At 44.1% G+C, this 16,566-nt stretch overlaps 1 protein-coding gene across 2 annotated transcripts; it reads right to left on the bottom strand.

Moving 5' to 3' along the window:
• Window positions 1-1,331: 1,331 nt before the first annotated feature.
• LOC144894027 (uncharacterized) lies at window positions 1,332-7,243 on the bottom strand. Of its 2 annotated transcripts, none has more exons than XM_078785579.1 (2): window positions 4,627-7,243; window positions 1,332-4,596 (listed from the first exon to the last, which is right to left on the bottom strand). In XM_078785579.1, the coding sequence occupies exon 2, from the start codon at window positions 4,004-4,006 to the stop codon at window positions 1,787-1,789; it is 2,220 nt and encodes a 739-aa protein (XP_078641705.1). In that variant the 5' UTR covers window positions 4,007-4,596; window positions 4,627-7,243; the 3' UTR covers window positions 1,332-1,786. The 2 variants fall into 2 exon arrangements, with proteins under 2 accessions (XP_078641705.1, XP_078641706.1); XM_078785580.1 differs by having other exon boundaries at window positions 4,667-7,243.
• Window positions 7,244-16,566: the final 9,323 nt, after the last annotated feature.

Genomic DNA, 16,566 nt, shown 5'->3' with positions numbered 1-16,566 from the left:
TTTCTTACTGCCACTCAACCTGTCAAACCTGCAGCTCGAAGACTTCTCTTCACAGTTGAAACTGAGACTTGCTTACTTTGACCAGTGTTAAGCTATGCTTGAAGCTGTTGTCCTGTGAGCCGCCTATCACTCAAGCTATTGACTCTCAGAAACTTGTCTTCTGATTCTGTTGTGGATTTGGGTCTGCCAGACCTCTTCCTGTCAGAGTTTCCTCCAGTTTCCAAATGCCTTTTGATGGTGTAGGAAACTGTACTCACTGACACCTTGGCTTTCTTTGCAATTTCTCCAAAGGAAAGACCGACACTTTTAAGGGTTATAATGGTCTGTCAATCTTCCTGCTTACCTTTGTACCATTTCAGGTTATTCACTGGACTTGAATTGCTTAAATTTCAATAAAAACTGGAAAAATTGAGGTGTTCTAAAACTTTTGACCTGTAGTATTTATATATATATAATTATATATATATATATATATCAGTCACTATGCGACCTTCATATCATCAGTGGAGAACCGCCAGCAAGGTGTCCCATACAGCTGCTGCTGCACCTTGCTGGGAGCGATAAGCACCGCCTGCCACACGGTAACGTTATCTCTGGTATCCACTCATCATATGGAGTCGACCTGGTTACGGTTGGGAGTTACTAATAATGGTATCTGTAATCTGGTTCTCCAACCTAATGAAATGTAATCCTATATATATTTATATATACACATGTGAAGAATCAGCTCTTCGTTTGGTGAAGAAGTCCACAAATAGCCTGAAAAATGACGCAGCTTTTTATTAAAACCAACTTATACAGATCCGGAGGAGACAAGACATCTACAGCAAGCTACAGCAAGAACATGCCAAGTCAAGCCTTCCTGGAAACACATTGATTCTCATTCACTTATATATGAATACGATTATCAGAAAATCTCCGAGAGAACAAAGCGACTGGCGAGAGTCCCTCCCACCGTTATCCGCTGTCATTCGGGGGAGTCAGCCCTTCCTTATCATTCGGACCAAATGTTTCTCTGGGCTCCGAGAAAACAGAAATGTAACTCACAAAGAGAAGAGTGCATGCTTGGCCAAACAAACCCATATATTTTATGGGTTTGTTTACATGAGTAATTCAAAGCATGTTTATACAGAGTCATGCGTCGCTGTGATTAATACAAAATATATATGGTTAACGATAGGTTTATGTCTGCACTCTAAACATTCTACTAGCGTTACGCAAAATCACGCGCATGTGGGCGTGGTTTTACGACCGGCCTTATCTAGCCTCGAAAAAAGCACACGTATACAATTGTCCAGCATGACCTCAGCGAGCCTTTCCTCATCCAAAACTAAAACGAAGCAAAAACCCTTTATTAACTTTATGAAAATAGCATTTTTTAAACAACATTTAAATCATAACACATTAGCAACCAACGTCTATAACTGAACTTTAGGCAATAACAAATCTACAACTTGACATTCCTTCCTCTTGTCTCGTCGAGACAAAGTATCTTAAGAGACAACGTGCCACATCGGGCTTTATTGAAAAATAATTGTGTAATGCGGGTATCTCCCAAGGGCATATCGTGCGCCCAAAGCGCCTCGCCCGTGCATTTGGCGAACGTGTCGTGTGGTGCGTGCTCGGAGCCTGAGGGCTCAGAACATGAAAGTCCATTAACGTTTCGGATCCACAACGAAGGTGTCTGGTCCAGATGAGGTTCTGCTCCGCCAGAGGGCCCATCACCTCCCCTGCGGAACTTGCTCCCCCCACCCTTTGCAGACTCAGTCCTTGCAGATCTTCGAAGTTAATCAACGATCATGCCCATGAGGTCCCTCACGTGCTGCTGTTCTGGGGAATACATAATATTGTCAGTATCTTGTGTCTCAATTTCATGGTCAGGGTACAGAGCGTAAAAATCCGATTCACTTGAAGCATTTGAACTTAATACATATGGAGCAAAGAGAGGAACTTCCTTTATGTCAAAGTCTCCCTTGGGCGCCTGGTCGGCTTGCGGGTCTAGGATATCCACGTCGGGTCCCTCGATCGCCAGACCCAGTGTCGCAATCAGATCCATAGTTGGGTCGGAAGGGGGCGTGCAGCTGTCAGCTTGTAATACATAAGCAGCGTTAGCCAGTACACGCAAGGGGTTTATAGCACAAGTATCACAGTCATCACATACACCGTTACAGGCAGCAGCCAGTTCCCACATGGGATCCGCACAAGTATCACAGTCATTACAAAATTCAATGCAATTTTCTGGAGCGTTGGTCGCAACTGCCTTGTTGAAGGACCCGTTCAGGTCGACGGCCTCTGTGGTCAGAGCCATAGTCGTTGTCGGCGGCTTCTTCACTTTCCATCCTGTAAAATACTTTCTCATACAGAGGAGGACTAGAGATTTCATTAGTGCCCCCCAAATTACTACCCCGATTATCACAGCCGGTGCGGTCAATAACCACTTCACTATGGTGCCCGTCCATCCCTGGAACCAGTCAGTGAGCCAGCTAAATGTATAAGAATTTTCGCGCGCGATCCGATCGATCGTCAGGGCGTGGCTAGTTTCCCTTAGTCTCACTATTGCGGCTGACACTCCTTCAGATGGATCGGGTATGTAAGTGCAACATTTTCCCTCTATAATTCCGCATACCCCTCCTTTCTCTGCCAGGAGCATGTCCAAAGCCACCCGATTCTGCATCACCATTGTACGCATGTGAATTACCGTGTCCAATAGTATGTCATGAGCCGTAGCGGTGTCGTTTGCCACCTTTTCTAGGGCCAAAGCCAATTTGTCTATCCGGAAACTATCCATGACTGTGCCCGCTCCTGGGAAGAAGAAACCAAACACCTTTTCCCATAGGCTCCCGTGTAGTTTAGTGGTTCCATCTTCGTTCATGACTGACCTCTTATAACGCCTGTCCAAGGACTTTGGGTCTAGCTCATCCAGTATCTCAACGTCAGGAAGAACTGAACCCAGATAACATGTGCCCCCCCAATTATTTGGTAAATAGGGGTAAGCCTTGTCGCCGCATATAAACATTGTCCCATGGGGTGGGACCAGGTGGGTGGATAAGCACTGGAGTCCCTTTACCACCCCATTAATCCTACTAACCCCCCTAGAGAATGTTATAGCCGTTATGTTGTGGTTGTGTTTATCTTGCAGTACTATTCGTAATGTAATCCCCGAGCTCCCTTGTCCCAGCTTCCCGGGGAGAGTGTAGGCGCATTCTGATTCTCCCATACGCAAGTGGCCGGAACCCTGGAGGCAGACCCTCCCTTTCTGTGGTTTGACCCAGACGGGGGCAGGCCTCTCGGCCACATGGGCAATCATTGATGGGCGATAATTAAATTGTCGATTGCAACTCTTGCCGTTGTCAACCCCTTCTCTTTCCAGCGTGGTGACTAAACATGGGGAATCGATAGGTTGTGAGCAGAGGTCATTGAGGGACAGAGGTAGCACTATCATGTGTATTCCTGTGGTGCCTGCTTGGGGAAAGCGCATGCACGACCAGCAGTGTGTCCTATTTTGAATTGTTGCCACCTCCCTGGCCACTTTCCAATATGTGTTTTCACCCTTCTTTGGGGCCTTATTCTGGGGTTGTGGCGTGAGTATGTATTCGATGCATGGTATGTAGTTCTTTTCGCCACCGGCCGCGCCAGGGGTCCAGACGCTGCACCGGACCTGCATGGTCATGTCTTTCCCTAGGCGTGTGCGTGTTTGTAGCTTAAAATCAGGGGTTCCCCATTGGTATCCTGGTTGGGCCAAGGTCTTAATGCTAGCTTGCCCGTCTTCCCGGAACTCTCGTTGCTTTTGTAGTACCATGCCAACGCGTCCAGGCCCTGCCGACAGTGCTAGCCAATTTATGTTCACCCAATTTGTGTGCAGGGCTTTCTGTTCGAAACATGGTAGTGATACTCTTTGTCCCCATGTTACGGTGAGGTGTCGGGTTTCGTTTTCGCATCTATTGGAATCGGAGTTTCCCCTAGCTGCTGTCGCTATCAATAGTATTGTACCTATGATTAGGCCCATCCTTACTGTGGTTGCTGTGGTGTAGTGTCTGGTGCTTGTATGGCCAACTTACAGTGCGTGGCGTGGATCCACGAAGTCTTGCCCTCGCAAAAGACTGCCGTTGGTGTAGTCAGCAACACCTGGACTGGTCCCTTCCACCTTGGTTCCAAGGCGTTCTTGCGGGTGAAGTGTTTTACGAGCACCTGGTCTTTTTCCTCTGGTGGAACACCTGGTCCACAAGTCTCCTGGGAACGCCTGGTCTACAGGTCTCCAATTCATAGATTCAATTCATTCAATTCATAGTTTCATAGAACACCTTTTCTCCAATTTCCTAATCCACTTTTTTCAAGTGGATCCAATTTTATCCAATATTCAATTTTTAAATTTAATCCCATTTAATCCAGTCCAATTCAAATTAAATTCAATCCTTCTCTCAGCATCCCATTACCTGTTTCCAACATCAATAAAATAAAATTATAAAATAATAAAAATCAATCATCTCAAATCTCAAATCAATCAAAATCATAAAAATCAATAAAATAATAAAAATAAACGAAAATTACTTCAGCTAGAGTTTCAACTAGAATTAACACAAACAAACCACCATTAACCTCCATTAACACAAACAAACCACCATTGACCTCCATTAACACAAACAAACCACCATTAACCTCCATTAACCTCCATTAACCTCCCCCTATTATTTATTTATTTTCACGAATAAACAAATAATAGAAATAACCTGGTCTACTTCCAATTTCAATTCTGGTCAGTTCTGGTGTCTGGTCACACACAATGTTTTCCTCACCCACTGTGATTCGCTCAAAATAGATTCTCACTGTTATGTCTGAAATTCGTCTCATGAAAACCCATTCAAGAGTCCGGTGTAACAGACAGCCAAACACATAGACACGCCGAAGACCCCAGGGTACCCATCAAACTAGCTTGTCCCCAGATCCACAACACAGCGAAACATGTAACTTTACTAAAACTAGAACGGGCACTCGGTAGAGCGCATACCTTCGCCGCAGCTACTTTTGTTGCCAAAATAAAAGACTACAAGATCTGTGTAGCAAAGCCACACCTACGTTGTCATGCGGGAAGATTTGTTTCAAATTAAACCATTCTATCCCGCCAAAAGTTTGATATTGTAATCACATCCATGACCTTTTCATGACCTTGACCTTGACCTTTGACCCGATCGATTCCAAAATCTAATCAAATGGTTCCCGGATAATAACCTATCATCCCACCAAATTTCATGCGAATTGGTTGAATACTTTTTGAGTTATGCGAATAACATACACATACACACACACACACACATACAAATACACAGCGATCAAAACATAACCTTCCGCTTTTGCGAAGGTAATAATCACTTACTCATAACTAATACTCATAATAACTCATAATTACTTATGTAATTACTCGTGCCAATACTTACTTAAAATAATGTAATATCCCAATCTTCACCCCCTATGCAAATCGAAGCACCCCGGACGATCCACAACCAATATCAACCACTGTAGCCGTCTTCCCGACTCCAGGCAGCCACACGCAGCCACATACATCTCCATCCACGTCACACAAGACAACAGCCAACGAGTGTGTCCACCACACAGAAACCTTTGGCAATGCAACAACCGAACTCCCAGACAACCAACAACAAAACCCAATCCATCTCCATGGCTCATCAAGCAGTTCCAACTTAATCCAGCTTCACATACCGATTTCCCCAAAAACTCGTGAAACTTCACCCCCATTCTGGAAAAACCCTGGACTAAACCCTGACACCCTAAATAACTTCAGACCCATCTCCAACCTACCCTTTCTGTCAAAAGTTTTGGAACGTGCTGTGGCCACTCAACTCAAACATCACCACTCTGCCAATAACCTGTATGAAACATCCCAATCCGGATTCTGCTCCAGCCACAGTACTGAAACTGCTCTCCTCAAAATCACCAGCGACCTTTTCTCTCCTCTGGCGCCGGCAACCTCAACATTTTCATCCTCCTCACCTCAACGCCTCCTTTGACATCATCAATCACACCATTCTCCTCACCCTGTTTAGACCAGCTTGTGCCTATTAAACCCAAATCAGTTCACTCCCAAGCCCACAAGGACCACCTACTACTCTCAAATTATCCACTCTGGCTCCGGAATCCCAAAAGCACTCTTCTCTACAATAAACAAACTAAATAAACAAACTTTACAACGTGAACAAACTCCTCAGCGCCCTGGATACCGCCACCTGTCATTCAGAGTAGACAACAGCATCTCCTTTCTGGCTTTCAGCATCTCCTTTCTCCTTTCTGGCATCCAAATAAAATTCTGGCTTCAAATCAACTTCCTCGAACTTAACTATGATAAATCTAAATTAATCTTCGTTTGCCCAAAACCACTCATAACTTTGCCCCCAACATCGATGGTTTCCCAGTATCCACCTTTTATGAATTTTATGAATCTTCTCATTATTCGAAAGTTTACAAAATGTCCCAAATCTGTATATTATTTTCTACTGTGGTTATATTAAACCATTATTTTACAAAATCCAACTTTCAATAAACTGAAAAATGCTTCGCCATGGAATAGTCCACCACTCATATAAATAATCATAAGAGTTCTGCGAAACATCTCCATCTTTAAAACTTAGCCAACCAATTTTAAACCACATGTTTTCCCCCAAAAAAACAAGTCACATTCTTTGTATATTGCCAACATTGTTCATCGTTTAAGTATCATCCAGAACTAAATTTTTATAAACCATCAACTTGTAGATGCATTTATTTATATCCCATTAACCCAAGAACTCTCAATTGCTTGGTTATATTTTAGTAATGTCATATATCCATATTTCTTTTCCAAAATGTTCCTGATATACACATTAATCCCATCTGTCTTTGTTTCCAGATGAACTCAAATCAGGAAATCAACACAAATCCTTATTACCTCCAATCAATTCAAAATTAAATCAAACAATTCAAAACCAGATCGGATCAGCGATCAAAAATCACTTTTCCAATCAACAATTCATTCAAAGACCAAGCTTAAAAACACAACTCTCATCTTACTGTGACAAATAAGCAACCAACCTACTTCACACTAAAACAAATAACTTTTCATCACCCCTTTCTTCTCCACCGCCTCTTACACTTAAACAGATCATAATTACTCACTCATACACTGTTGCCCATCACCCAGTTGCCCCAGACCCAAACACAGGTTTGAAATCCCAGTAGGTTGTTCTTCAATGCCAACCATCATGTGATCCCAACATCTCTCCATTTATTTCGTTCCTCATGGGGTTGGTGTTTTATGGCCTTTACCTCTTACCCAATCACACTGCACATCATTCCCCGTCCTTGATGGATAATTTTACATCCAGATGGGCACAGCATCCCATTTTTGGCGACCCAGCCCTGAAACAAGCCCCTGGACTCCTTGCAGGCTGGACCAAAACCCCTGGACGAGGTTGCATCCCAGTACTGACTCTGCTGCCTTCTTGCAAACCACTTCAACTCCATGAATTTTACATGTTTCGTGAACAGAACAAAGCCCTCTGTAATCGTCAGATTGAACCTGCCCCAAACCCGTCCATATAAACTCCATTGTTGTCCTGTCCATCTCTCTGTTTGTGGATCCGGTGCAAAGTTACACAAAGTTCCCGTTTACATTTTGTGACTCACAGCTCCTACCTCCATGGAACAATGACGCCTAAGCACTCAATTAGCCCTCCCAGTACCAAAGACTTACAATCAGACCGACAGACAGACAAATAACAGAGGCATGTCGCCAGCCCCAGCACAGGACATCACCTTTCCGGGCAGGCACAATATAATCCACAGCATCGAAATGCCAATTTCTATCCGGAGCCTCGCAAAGCCAAATCGGGCATGTTCACTGCATTTCACTGCATTTCACTGACCATGACTATCCCCATTGCTCGATCACGCACGTCACTGTGCTCGGCCCGGTTAAATTAAACTCAAGCGTACTGTACCTGACGCTTCCGGTCGGCACCGGAAGTCTGTTTATTTCTTGAGACCCCTGAATCGGGACCTCAACGACAATTACAACGACAAACAGAACTCGATATTCTCTGTTCATTAACTACGTACATGATTTCAGTTTTATCCAACAATATATGTCCCGATATTCTCTCCAGATTTAAGTTCTATATCCTGTCGTTAAAGCAACACCCTGTAGACTGACTCCGCCTGTCGTTCTTCCAAGGTTAGTGAATTGCCTCTGACCTCTTACCCTTACATATCTCGAACAAAGGTCAAATAAACTTCGAAAGGTCAAACTTCAAATTGGGGTAACCAGCGCTTTATTATCCCACAAGTAATGCAAGTCCGGCGACAATGGACAAATGACCATTAATGTGGCTCTACATAGCATAATGCTAACTTCTACGAATCCAACAACCGTCACAATCCGCCCAGGAACGTCCGTACGAGGCGTGCTTTACAATGCAGCACCCTTGCTACCTAGTGCACCTTTCGCACATCCCTCCTCGTTCGCACAACGCTTCATCAACAAACCTCCTCGCGCCCACACAACTGCAACCCCCGTGTCCACCCAGAGTGCCCAATCTGCGACCCACAATCTTCTCGGGGCACACACTTCCTCCTTGAAATCCATGCCTCAGAAATATACCTCCACAGAACAGACAGCAATGAAACCACAACCTCCGACAACCATTCGACGTACCTTATTCGCACATCTAGGTGTCTCCTTGCCCCCCGTCATTGCAAGAGCATCTTGTCTTGTACCTGGAACAATATCCTCCCAAGTACACTCATTCCGCTCCCATCCCACTCCTGACACTGGACAAATGGCTTCGTTACACACCTGACCACCGCACACCTTGGCACCAGCCACACCACATACCGACAGTTGAAACCTCGATATTCCTCTTTCCTCGGATAAGCGTTCTGTTGAAAACGTGACATTTCTGCTCAAATTATTGAATTTTAATAACTTAACCTTACCAGCATCGCTCGCCAGCAAACCCTTTGTCCGGCGCATCGATCAACACAAATCCTTCGATGCATCTTCCAGCCGCCACTCCGCACTGTACCTCACTTACTGTTACTGTATGAACAAGACTTCCTGTTGGAACTTGTCACCGGAAATTAATTACTCTGTCTTGAAATCGTTTATTTTAGCGTTTAGAAAATCATTCTAGAAATCGAATTTAGTTTGGAAATCGTTTCTTCCCCTTATATAAATCCATTTTAAATAACGTATTCCTTTTGTGACATTGCATGGCATGTATGTCGCAGGTGCCCACTATTCTGACATGGCTCATGACTCATGTCTAATTCTGACATGAAGATGAAGGATAAGAAGATGAAGGATGAAGGACATGACATGAAGAAGAAGATTCTGACAAGATACTGACATGAACGTCCGACATCCAGCAAAGTCGAAATGACCCACAATGCATTTGGGCACACATCCTCCTCTGAGAGTGGGCGAGTTATCGCCGGCACTCTGAGCAAATCTCATACAGCACACCCGTGACTCGCGGCTCGCTCGGCTCCTGCCCGAACGCACAATATCTGCCATTGAATGAACTCTTCAATTCAAGTAAAACACACATATTGATTCGGATTCTGAATTTAGTTCAACAAATTCCAAATCTCCGTCCGACTGCCGCTCGAAAGAAAAAAAACAGCCCATCCTGCAACCATCTCCAAGAAACCGCTTCATATCAACAGTAGGTCGACAAGGGCACTCCGAGTGCTTTCCTGACCCGATTTATATCAATTCGCTTCCCAAACAACTCCCAAACAGATGACAGACAAATACATTGGCCAGATACACACGTCAATTAACATCCCAATATACATTCATTCCTCATTCATATACTCATAGAAGTCTCCCAGATTTCGCGCGAAACTCAGATCGACTCAAATCATGCCTTTCTCCAGCCACTCCCAAACAATCTTTGCTCATTCATGTTACGTCTCTCATTCAAGGAAAAGGATTTTTGGGACGGGTTGGACGGGGGTGGGTTGAGGTGAAAAAAGGGAAGGCAGGGCGGGGTGTTGGGGTGTTGCCTAGAGCCCCGGGACTGAGCTCAGGTCTTGGGGGGGTGGGGGGTGTTGCCTAGAGCCCCGGGACTGAGCTCAGGTCTTGGGGGGTTGGGGGGTCTTGGTCTGGCATCTGGTCCAGCGGCATCAATCGCTGATTTACTTGCTTAACTGCTTACTTACTTGTCAAGCCTACCTACTGCGCGTTTTCCTTTTCCTGGCCATGTTCCTATGGCCCTCTAAAGTTAGCCACAGCCCTTCGTTCCCTGGCATGCAATGGCATACCCCATCTTGTCTCTGGGCTGTTCCTTCCTGGAAAAATCTTGGCCACCTGGCTTCAACCTATATGGCTGTCCGACCTCATTTTCCCCTTTCCCTTGTACCGAACGTTATCTTCACCGATATCCTGCGCAAATCCTTTTACTGGCCATGTTTTTTATGGCCCTCTTAAGTTAGCCACAGCCCTTCGTTCCCTGGCATGCAATGGCATACCCCATCTTGTCTCTGGGCTGTTCCTTCCTGGAAAGTTCTCGGCCTGGCTCAACCTTTACGGCTGTCCGACCTCACTTTCCCCTCCTGGTGCTAACTGTAACTTTAAGCTTACTGTTAAGTCCTTACTGGTATCCTTACTTGTTTATCCTGGCTTTAACAAAGCCACGTCATTCTGAGGCCTAAAATGAGCCTTTACTTACAATTTCTGTTCGAGTGCAGGCAGCGCGGATGACAGGGAAGCGGACTGAAACCATTCGAGGAAGCAAGGTACAAATTTGGAAAGATAGCCCTCTGGTATAGAACAATTGCTCACCTTAATCAAATTAGAGTGCCAGCGTCCCGGCCTCGGGCAGCCTTCCTCCTGTCGCCCGGGTTCCGCTTCCCGTCCTCCGCGTCTGTTGACACCCCACTCCTGGTACCATCTGTGAAGAATCAGCTCTTCGTTTGGTGAAGAAGTCCACAAATAGCCTGAAAAATGACGCAGCTTTTTATTAAAACCAACTTATACAGATCCGGAGGAGACAAGACATCTACAGCAAGCTACAGCAAGAACATGCCAAGTCAAGCCTTCCTGGAAACACATTGATTCTCATTCACTTATATATGAATACGATTATCAGAAAATCTCCGAGAGAACAAAGCGACTGGCGAGAGTCCCTCCCACCGTTATCCGCTGTCATTCGGGGGAGTCAGCCCTTCCTTATCATTCGGACCAAATGTTTCTCTGGGCTCCGAGAAAACAGAAATGTAACTCACAAAGAGAAGAGTGCATGCTTGGCCAAACAAACCCATATATTTTATGGGTTTGTTTACATGAGTAATTCAAAGCATGTTTATACAGAGTCATGCGTCGCTGTGATTAATACAAAATATATATGGTTAACGATAGGTTTATGTCTGCACTCTAAACATTCTACTAGCGTTACGCAAAATCACGCGCATGTGGGCGTGGTTTTACGACCGGCCTTATCTAGCCTCGAAAAAAGCACACGTATACAATTGTCCAGCATGACCTCAGCGAGCCTTTCCTCATCCAAAACTAAAACGAAGCAAAAACCCTTTATTAACTTTATGAAAATAGCATTTTTTAAACAACATTTAAATCATAACACATTAGCAACCAACGTCTATAACTGAACTTTAGGCAATAACAAATCTACAACTTGACACACATACATACCTACATATACATACACATGTACATGTACATGTAAACGCATCTATACAAACACACATACACACATACACACATATGTGGCAGACGCAAACATCGGTGGCAAACTGAGTCACACTATGACAGAGGCAAAGCAAAACTGTGAGTGCAGGATATGCTCTAGTATGTTGAAAGACAATGCATCAGCTTTGACAATAGCAGAATTGGTGACCTTGCCATAAGAATAGCCCACACCTGGAAAGCTATGAAGAAAGGATGATGTGGGAGACCATTTAAACTGTTGGGGCTGAGTTCATGGCCGAGCAAGCAAGCTCAATGGTGGAGAACAACTGAGCTGAAAAGAGAAAAGAGTAAAATAACCATAAATGACATGTAAGAAAAGGTGGATGCAGGAAAGGTAGCAGAAGCTGGATATTTGCTGAATGGCTTAATTGGATATATGTATTTTTTTCTGGAGAAGCACACAAGTGAACTTTGGTTTATGTTTCATCACTCACTGCCTGATTGGCCAACTAACCTTGCTTCAGATATCGCAATACTTCACTGCAGGGATGAATCACTTAAATAACCTTCCTGGTGCTATTTTTCCTTATTTAACCTTCCTTCTTTGTCCTGTTGCTATTTTTGTGCATTCCTAGATTTTCACCAAAAAGTAGTCATTTCACTCATTTTTAAAAGGGGGTTTGTTTTAACGCTGTTCTTAGACTCGTAGTGGATGAAACTTGCACATAAATCACATGCAAGACAAAGATTGTATGTATACATTATGGTGTAGCCACCCTACGGGCGATATTGTTCCAAGCATGCAACATGTTCTTCTGATGCATTCATATATTTGGGCGGTGTATGGGCAACTGACAGCTGCCTCATTTGCTCCCGAAAAAAAAAATCCGAGTTACGTACACGAAACTAAATCATGCCTACAGCTTGTAATCCAAAACACCTCAATGCACTGCAAAACGTGGGGACAGGAACACTGCACTGCAAACTGTGGGGATTTGCAATACTCTCTCAGACCTAGAGAGGGCAGTACATGATACACATTTACATAGACGTCAATTAAACGTCATTAAACGTCATTAAACGTTTGCGTCCTGTTTGCGTCATAAACCCACCTTGCCAACAAGTCAGTTCGTCAAATTTCTGCCCTGCTAGAGCTGCTCCTGTCAACTGTAAGTGCTGTTATTGTGAAGTGGAAACGTCTGAGCAAGAATAGCTCAGCCGCGAAGTGATAGGCCACACAAACGCACAGAACGGGACCGCCGTGTGCTGAAGCGTGTAGCGCATAAAACGCATCTGTCCTCAGTTGCAACACTCACTACCAAGTTCCAAACTGCCTCTGGAAGCAACGTCAGCACAACAACTCTTCGTCAGCACAACAACTCTTCGTTGGGAGCTTCATGAAATGGGTCTCCATGGCCAAGCAGCCGCACATAAACCTGAGATCACCATGCGCAATGCCAGGAGTCGGCTGGAGTGGTGTAAAGCTCGCCGCCATTGGACTCTGGAGCAGTGGGAAAGCATTCTCGGGAGTGATGAATCAAGCTTCACCATCTGGCAATCCGACGGACGAGTCTGGGTTTGGCGGATGCCAGGAGAACGCTACCTGCCCGAATGCATAGTGCCAACTGTAACGTTTGGTGGAGGATGAATAATGGTCTGAGACTGTTTTTTATGGTTCGGGCTAGGCGCCTTAGTTCCAGTGAAGGGAAATCTTAACGTTGCAGCATACGATGACATTTTAGATGATGTTGTTCCAACTTTGTGGCAACAGTTTGGGGGAGGCCCTTTTCCTGTTTCAGCATGACAATGCCCCCTGTGCACAAAGCGAGATCCATACAGAAATGGTTTGTTGAGATCGGTGTGGAAGAACTTGACTGGCCTGCACAGAGCCCTGACCTCAACCCCATAGAACACCTTTGGGATTAATTGGAATGCCGACTGCGAACCAGGCCTAATTGCCCAACATCAGTGCCCGATCTCTCTAATGCTCTTGTGGCTGAATGGAAGCAAATCCCTGCAGCAATGTTCCAACATCTAGTGGAAAGCCTTCCCAGAAGAGCAGAGGCTGTTATAATAGCAAGGGGGGACCAACTCAAAACTATTGCCCATGATTTTGGAATGAGATGTTCGATGTTCAGGCGTCCACAAACTTTTGGTCATGTAGTGTATGTGTTGTAAGAATCAGATCTACAACATTGTCCCAAGAGTAGGTTTAATTCAGAATCGATCTCTAGCAATACCTGTAAGAAACCAACAAGCCACATATCAGTATACAGTAATCATAAAAGTAAGTAATGGTTTTGCAATTCGTACAAGCAAGCTTCGAACCTAGAGTAACACGCACCATCTGAGAATGCACTACATCACACAGAGTAAATGTCACAGGAATCAGCGGAGCGCTGTCCAGTCCAAATTCTTATAGGAGCTTCTCAGTGGACAGAGTCGGCATAACACCTGGGTTCAACTTAGACACAATTTCATTACAGTATGTATGTCCAGGGAGATGTCCCTGACATTAATTTGAGATGTAGGGCCTCCGACTATTCCAGCGAGAGGAGCATGGGGAGGGAATCAAAACTGATTGTAGTGAGTGGTCAGGTTGTTTTAAAGAAGAAAGACAACACCAGCAGAAATAATGAATTCCATGACTTTTCTTATAATCTGTCGTCAGCTTACGAGTCTGTAGTTTATAGGATCTGTGTTTGCACCCGCTTTGTGGTTGGGAGTGATATTTGCTGACTTGCAGGCAGACCAGAAGTGGCCAACGGAGAAGGACATGCCGAAAAGCCCAGACAAAGGAAAAGCAAGAGCAGTGATGCCCTTTGAGGTGAGGGACGGGATGGAATAGGAGCATTTTATTGTTGAGATCTGCAAGATGATGTTTTATTGACTGCCTAAGGATAGACATACACATACCTGTTATGTGCCTCACAGAATGACGTAATGTTGTCCTGAGTCCGATTAGCGTTGCATTTTGAGGAAACAATTTGCTTAACCACGGCTCCATTGTCACAGCATTCAGATGGGATTTGTGCATAAGAGAAAGTAGACTTTTGTGAAATTATTTTCAGGCAGAATGAACATCAGGTCCTGTGGAGATGGTAGCCCAATGCTTTTTAAAAAGAGGGCAGATTTCAGTCCCTACCAGTTGGCCTGTGTGAACAGCCATATGGTGTGATTGTGTGAGCTCAGCGTGGTTGTTGTTGTTTGTTCTTCTTGTGGTTCTTGTTTGGGGTCGATTTTTTAAATATGCACCCATTGGTTGGACAGCTGCTGGACCCCACCCACATTTGTTGCTTGACTCCACCCACCATGGCACCCAGACTTAATAATATGGCCGCCATCTTGGTTTTCGTGTGGGCCGAAAGCATCAGGCCTGAAGGCCTCTGCTGATTAAACTCTGCCCAGGTTTGTTGCGTCAGATTACCATTGGCTTTGCTTGGGTCGAGTGTTACTCACGATGAGGGACCCGAAAAATCGAATTATATGTGCAATAAAAAATATTAGTAAGGGTTAATCAGGAGGAGTTGAGTGGGAAAAGGAGGCACAAAGTTTATATTTTGTGTCGCAGGTTGTGATCACAGTGCAGCCATTCTTGTTAACTCATGGAAAGGTGTATTATTGTCATTGCCTGAGATGTAATATTTGTTGAAGGTGCTCCATGAACCTTACATGTGATTCAACCATTTTAATCTTTGTCGAAAAACGAGTAAAAACAGGGGTTAATGTTTGGTTTGTTGGCCTAGGTAGAGTCAAATAGGATGTACATGTTTTTGGAGATTTTCTAGCATGAATATATTTGTTACCTCTGCCACCGAAGGTGGACGTAGGTTATTTTTCAGTACCTGCTGTCTGTTTGTCTGTGAGCAGGATATCTCAAGAAGTTATGGACGGATTCGGACGAAACTTGGTGGATATGTTGGGTGTGTGACAAGGAAGAATTGTTTAGATTGTGGTGCAGATACGGATTCATATCTGAACACTGATTTTTAAAGTAATTCTGCACCTTTGGGAAATAGGGCAAGAAACGATATCCATTGTACCCCAAATCCCACCTACTTTCCAAATCCCTACATCCTGTGGACAAATTCGGACGAAACTTGGTGGATGAGTTGGGGCGGTGACAAGAACAAGCAGATTCGATTTCGATTCAGGTTGAGATCAAGATCCGGCGCCTATCAGTGGGATGCAAAACGTAAACTGTTCAACCTGGCGGAGGTATGCGCTCTACCGAGTGCCATTCTAGTTTATATCTATATCTTGCAGAACACTTTCCTCATCAATTCCACTTCAAAAAATGTAAACCAGCAGGGAGAATGGTCATGCAATAGGGGTTCATGCAAAAACATGATCCCTGCTCCTCCCAACTCAGCTACACATCTGAGTTTATTTACAAAACAAAATTAAATAAATATTTATGCTTGCAGCAGCAAAACAATTATTATTATTATTACTTTTATTATTACTATTTTGGAGCTTTAATTCTGCTTAGATGCTCAGCAACACCATTCACAGAGAAAGCTTTTGGTGTCAGGTTTTTTTCTTTTTTTTTACCAATCCAAACTACAAAAGAACCAATCATCTTGTCACAGAGCACTTACTTCAAACAATCATATAGCGGAGATTTTCATGGTTAATGGTAAGATGTGTGTTTCAGCAGTTATGCATTTCAAAGCCATTGCATATGGATTTTTTACTTTTAGTGACATTTCGTAAGTGCATGTGCTATTTTAACTGCACAAAATTTTCTTCTAACAAGTATCTTGTTCCCCTTTCAGATTGAACACAATTGCTGAAGACTGAATTGACTGTCAATAAAAAAAAAGTTAATTATCCCCATTATGCCACCGAAGCACTTATCCTTTCCC

This window comes from Myxine glutinosa, chromosome 10 (genome assembly GCF_964187855.1).
Source record: "Myxine glutinosa chromosome 10, kmMyxGlut1.1, whole genome shotgun sequence".
NCBI lineage: Eukaryota > Metazoa > Chordata > Myxini > Myxiniformes > Myxinidae > Myxine > Myxine glutinosa.
The sequence above is the reverse complement of the archived record's forward strand: the minus strand, read 5'-3'. Positions and strand labels throughout refer to the sequence as shown.

Bases quoted from the DNA above. Each gene is read 5' to 3' on its own strand.
- LOC144894027 (XM_078785579.1), bottom strand. From the start codon at position 4,006: ATGGGCCTAATCATAGGTACAATACTATTGATAGCGACAGCAGCTAGG.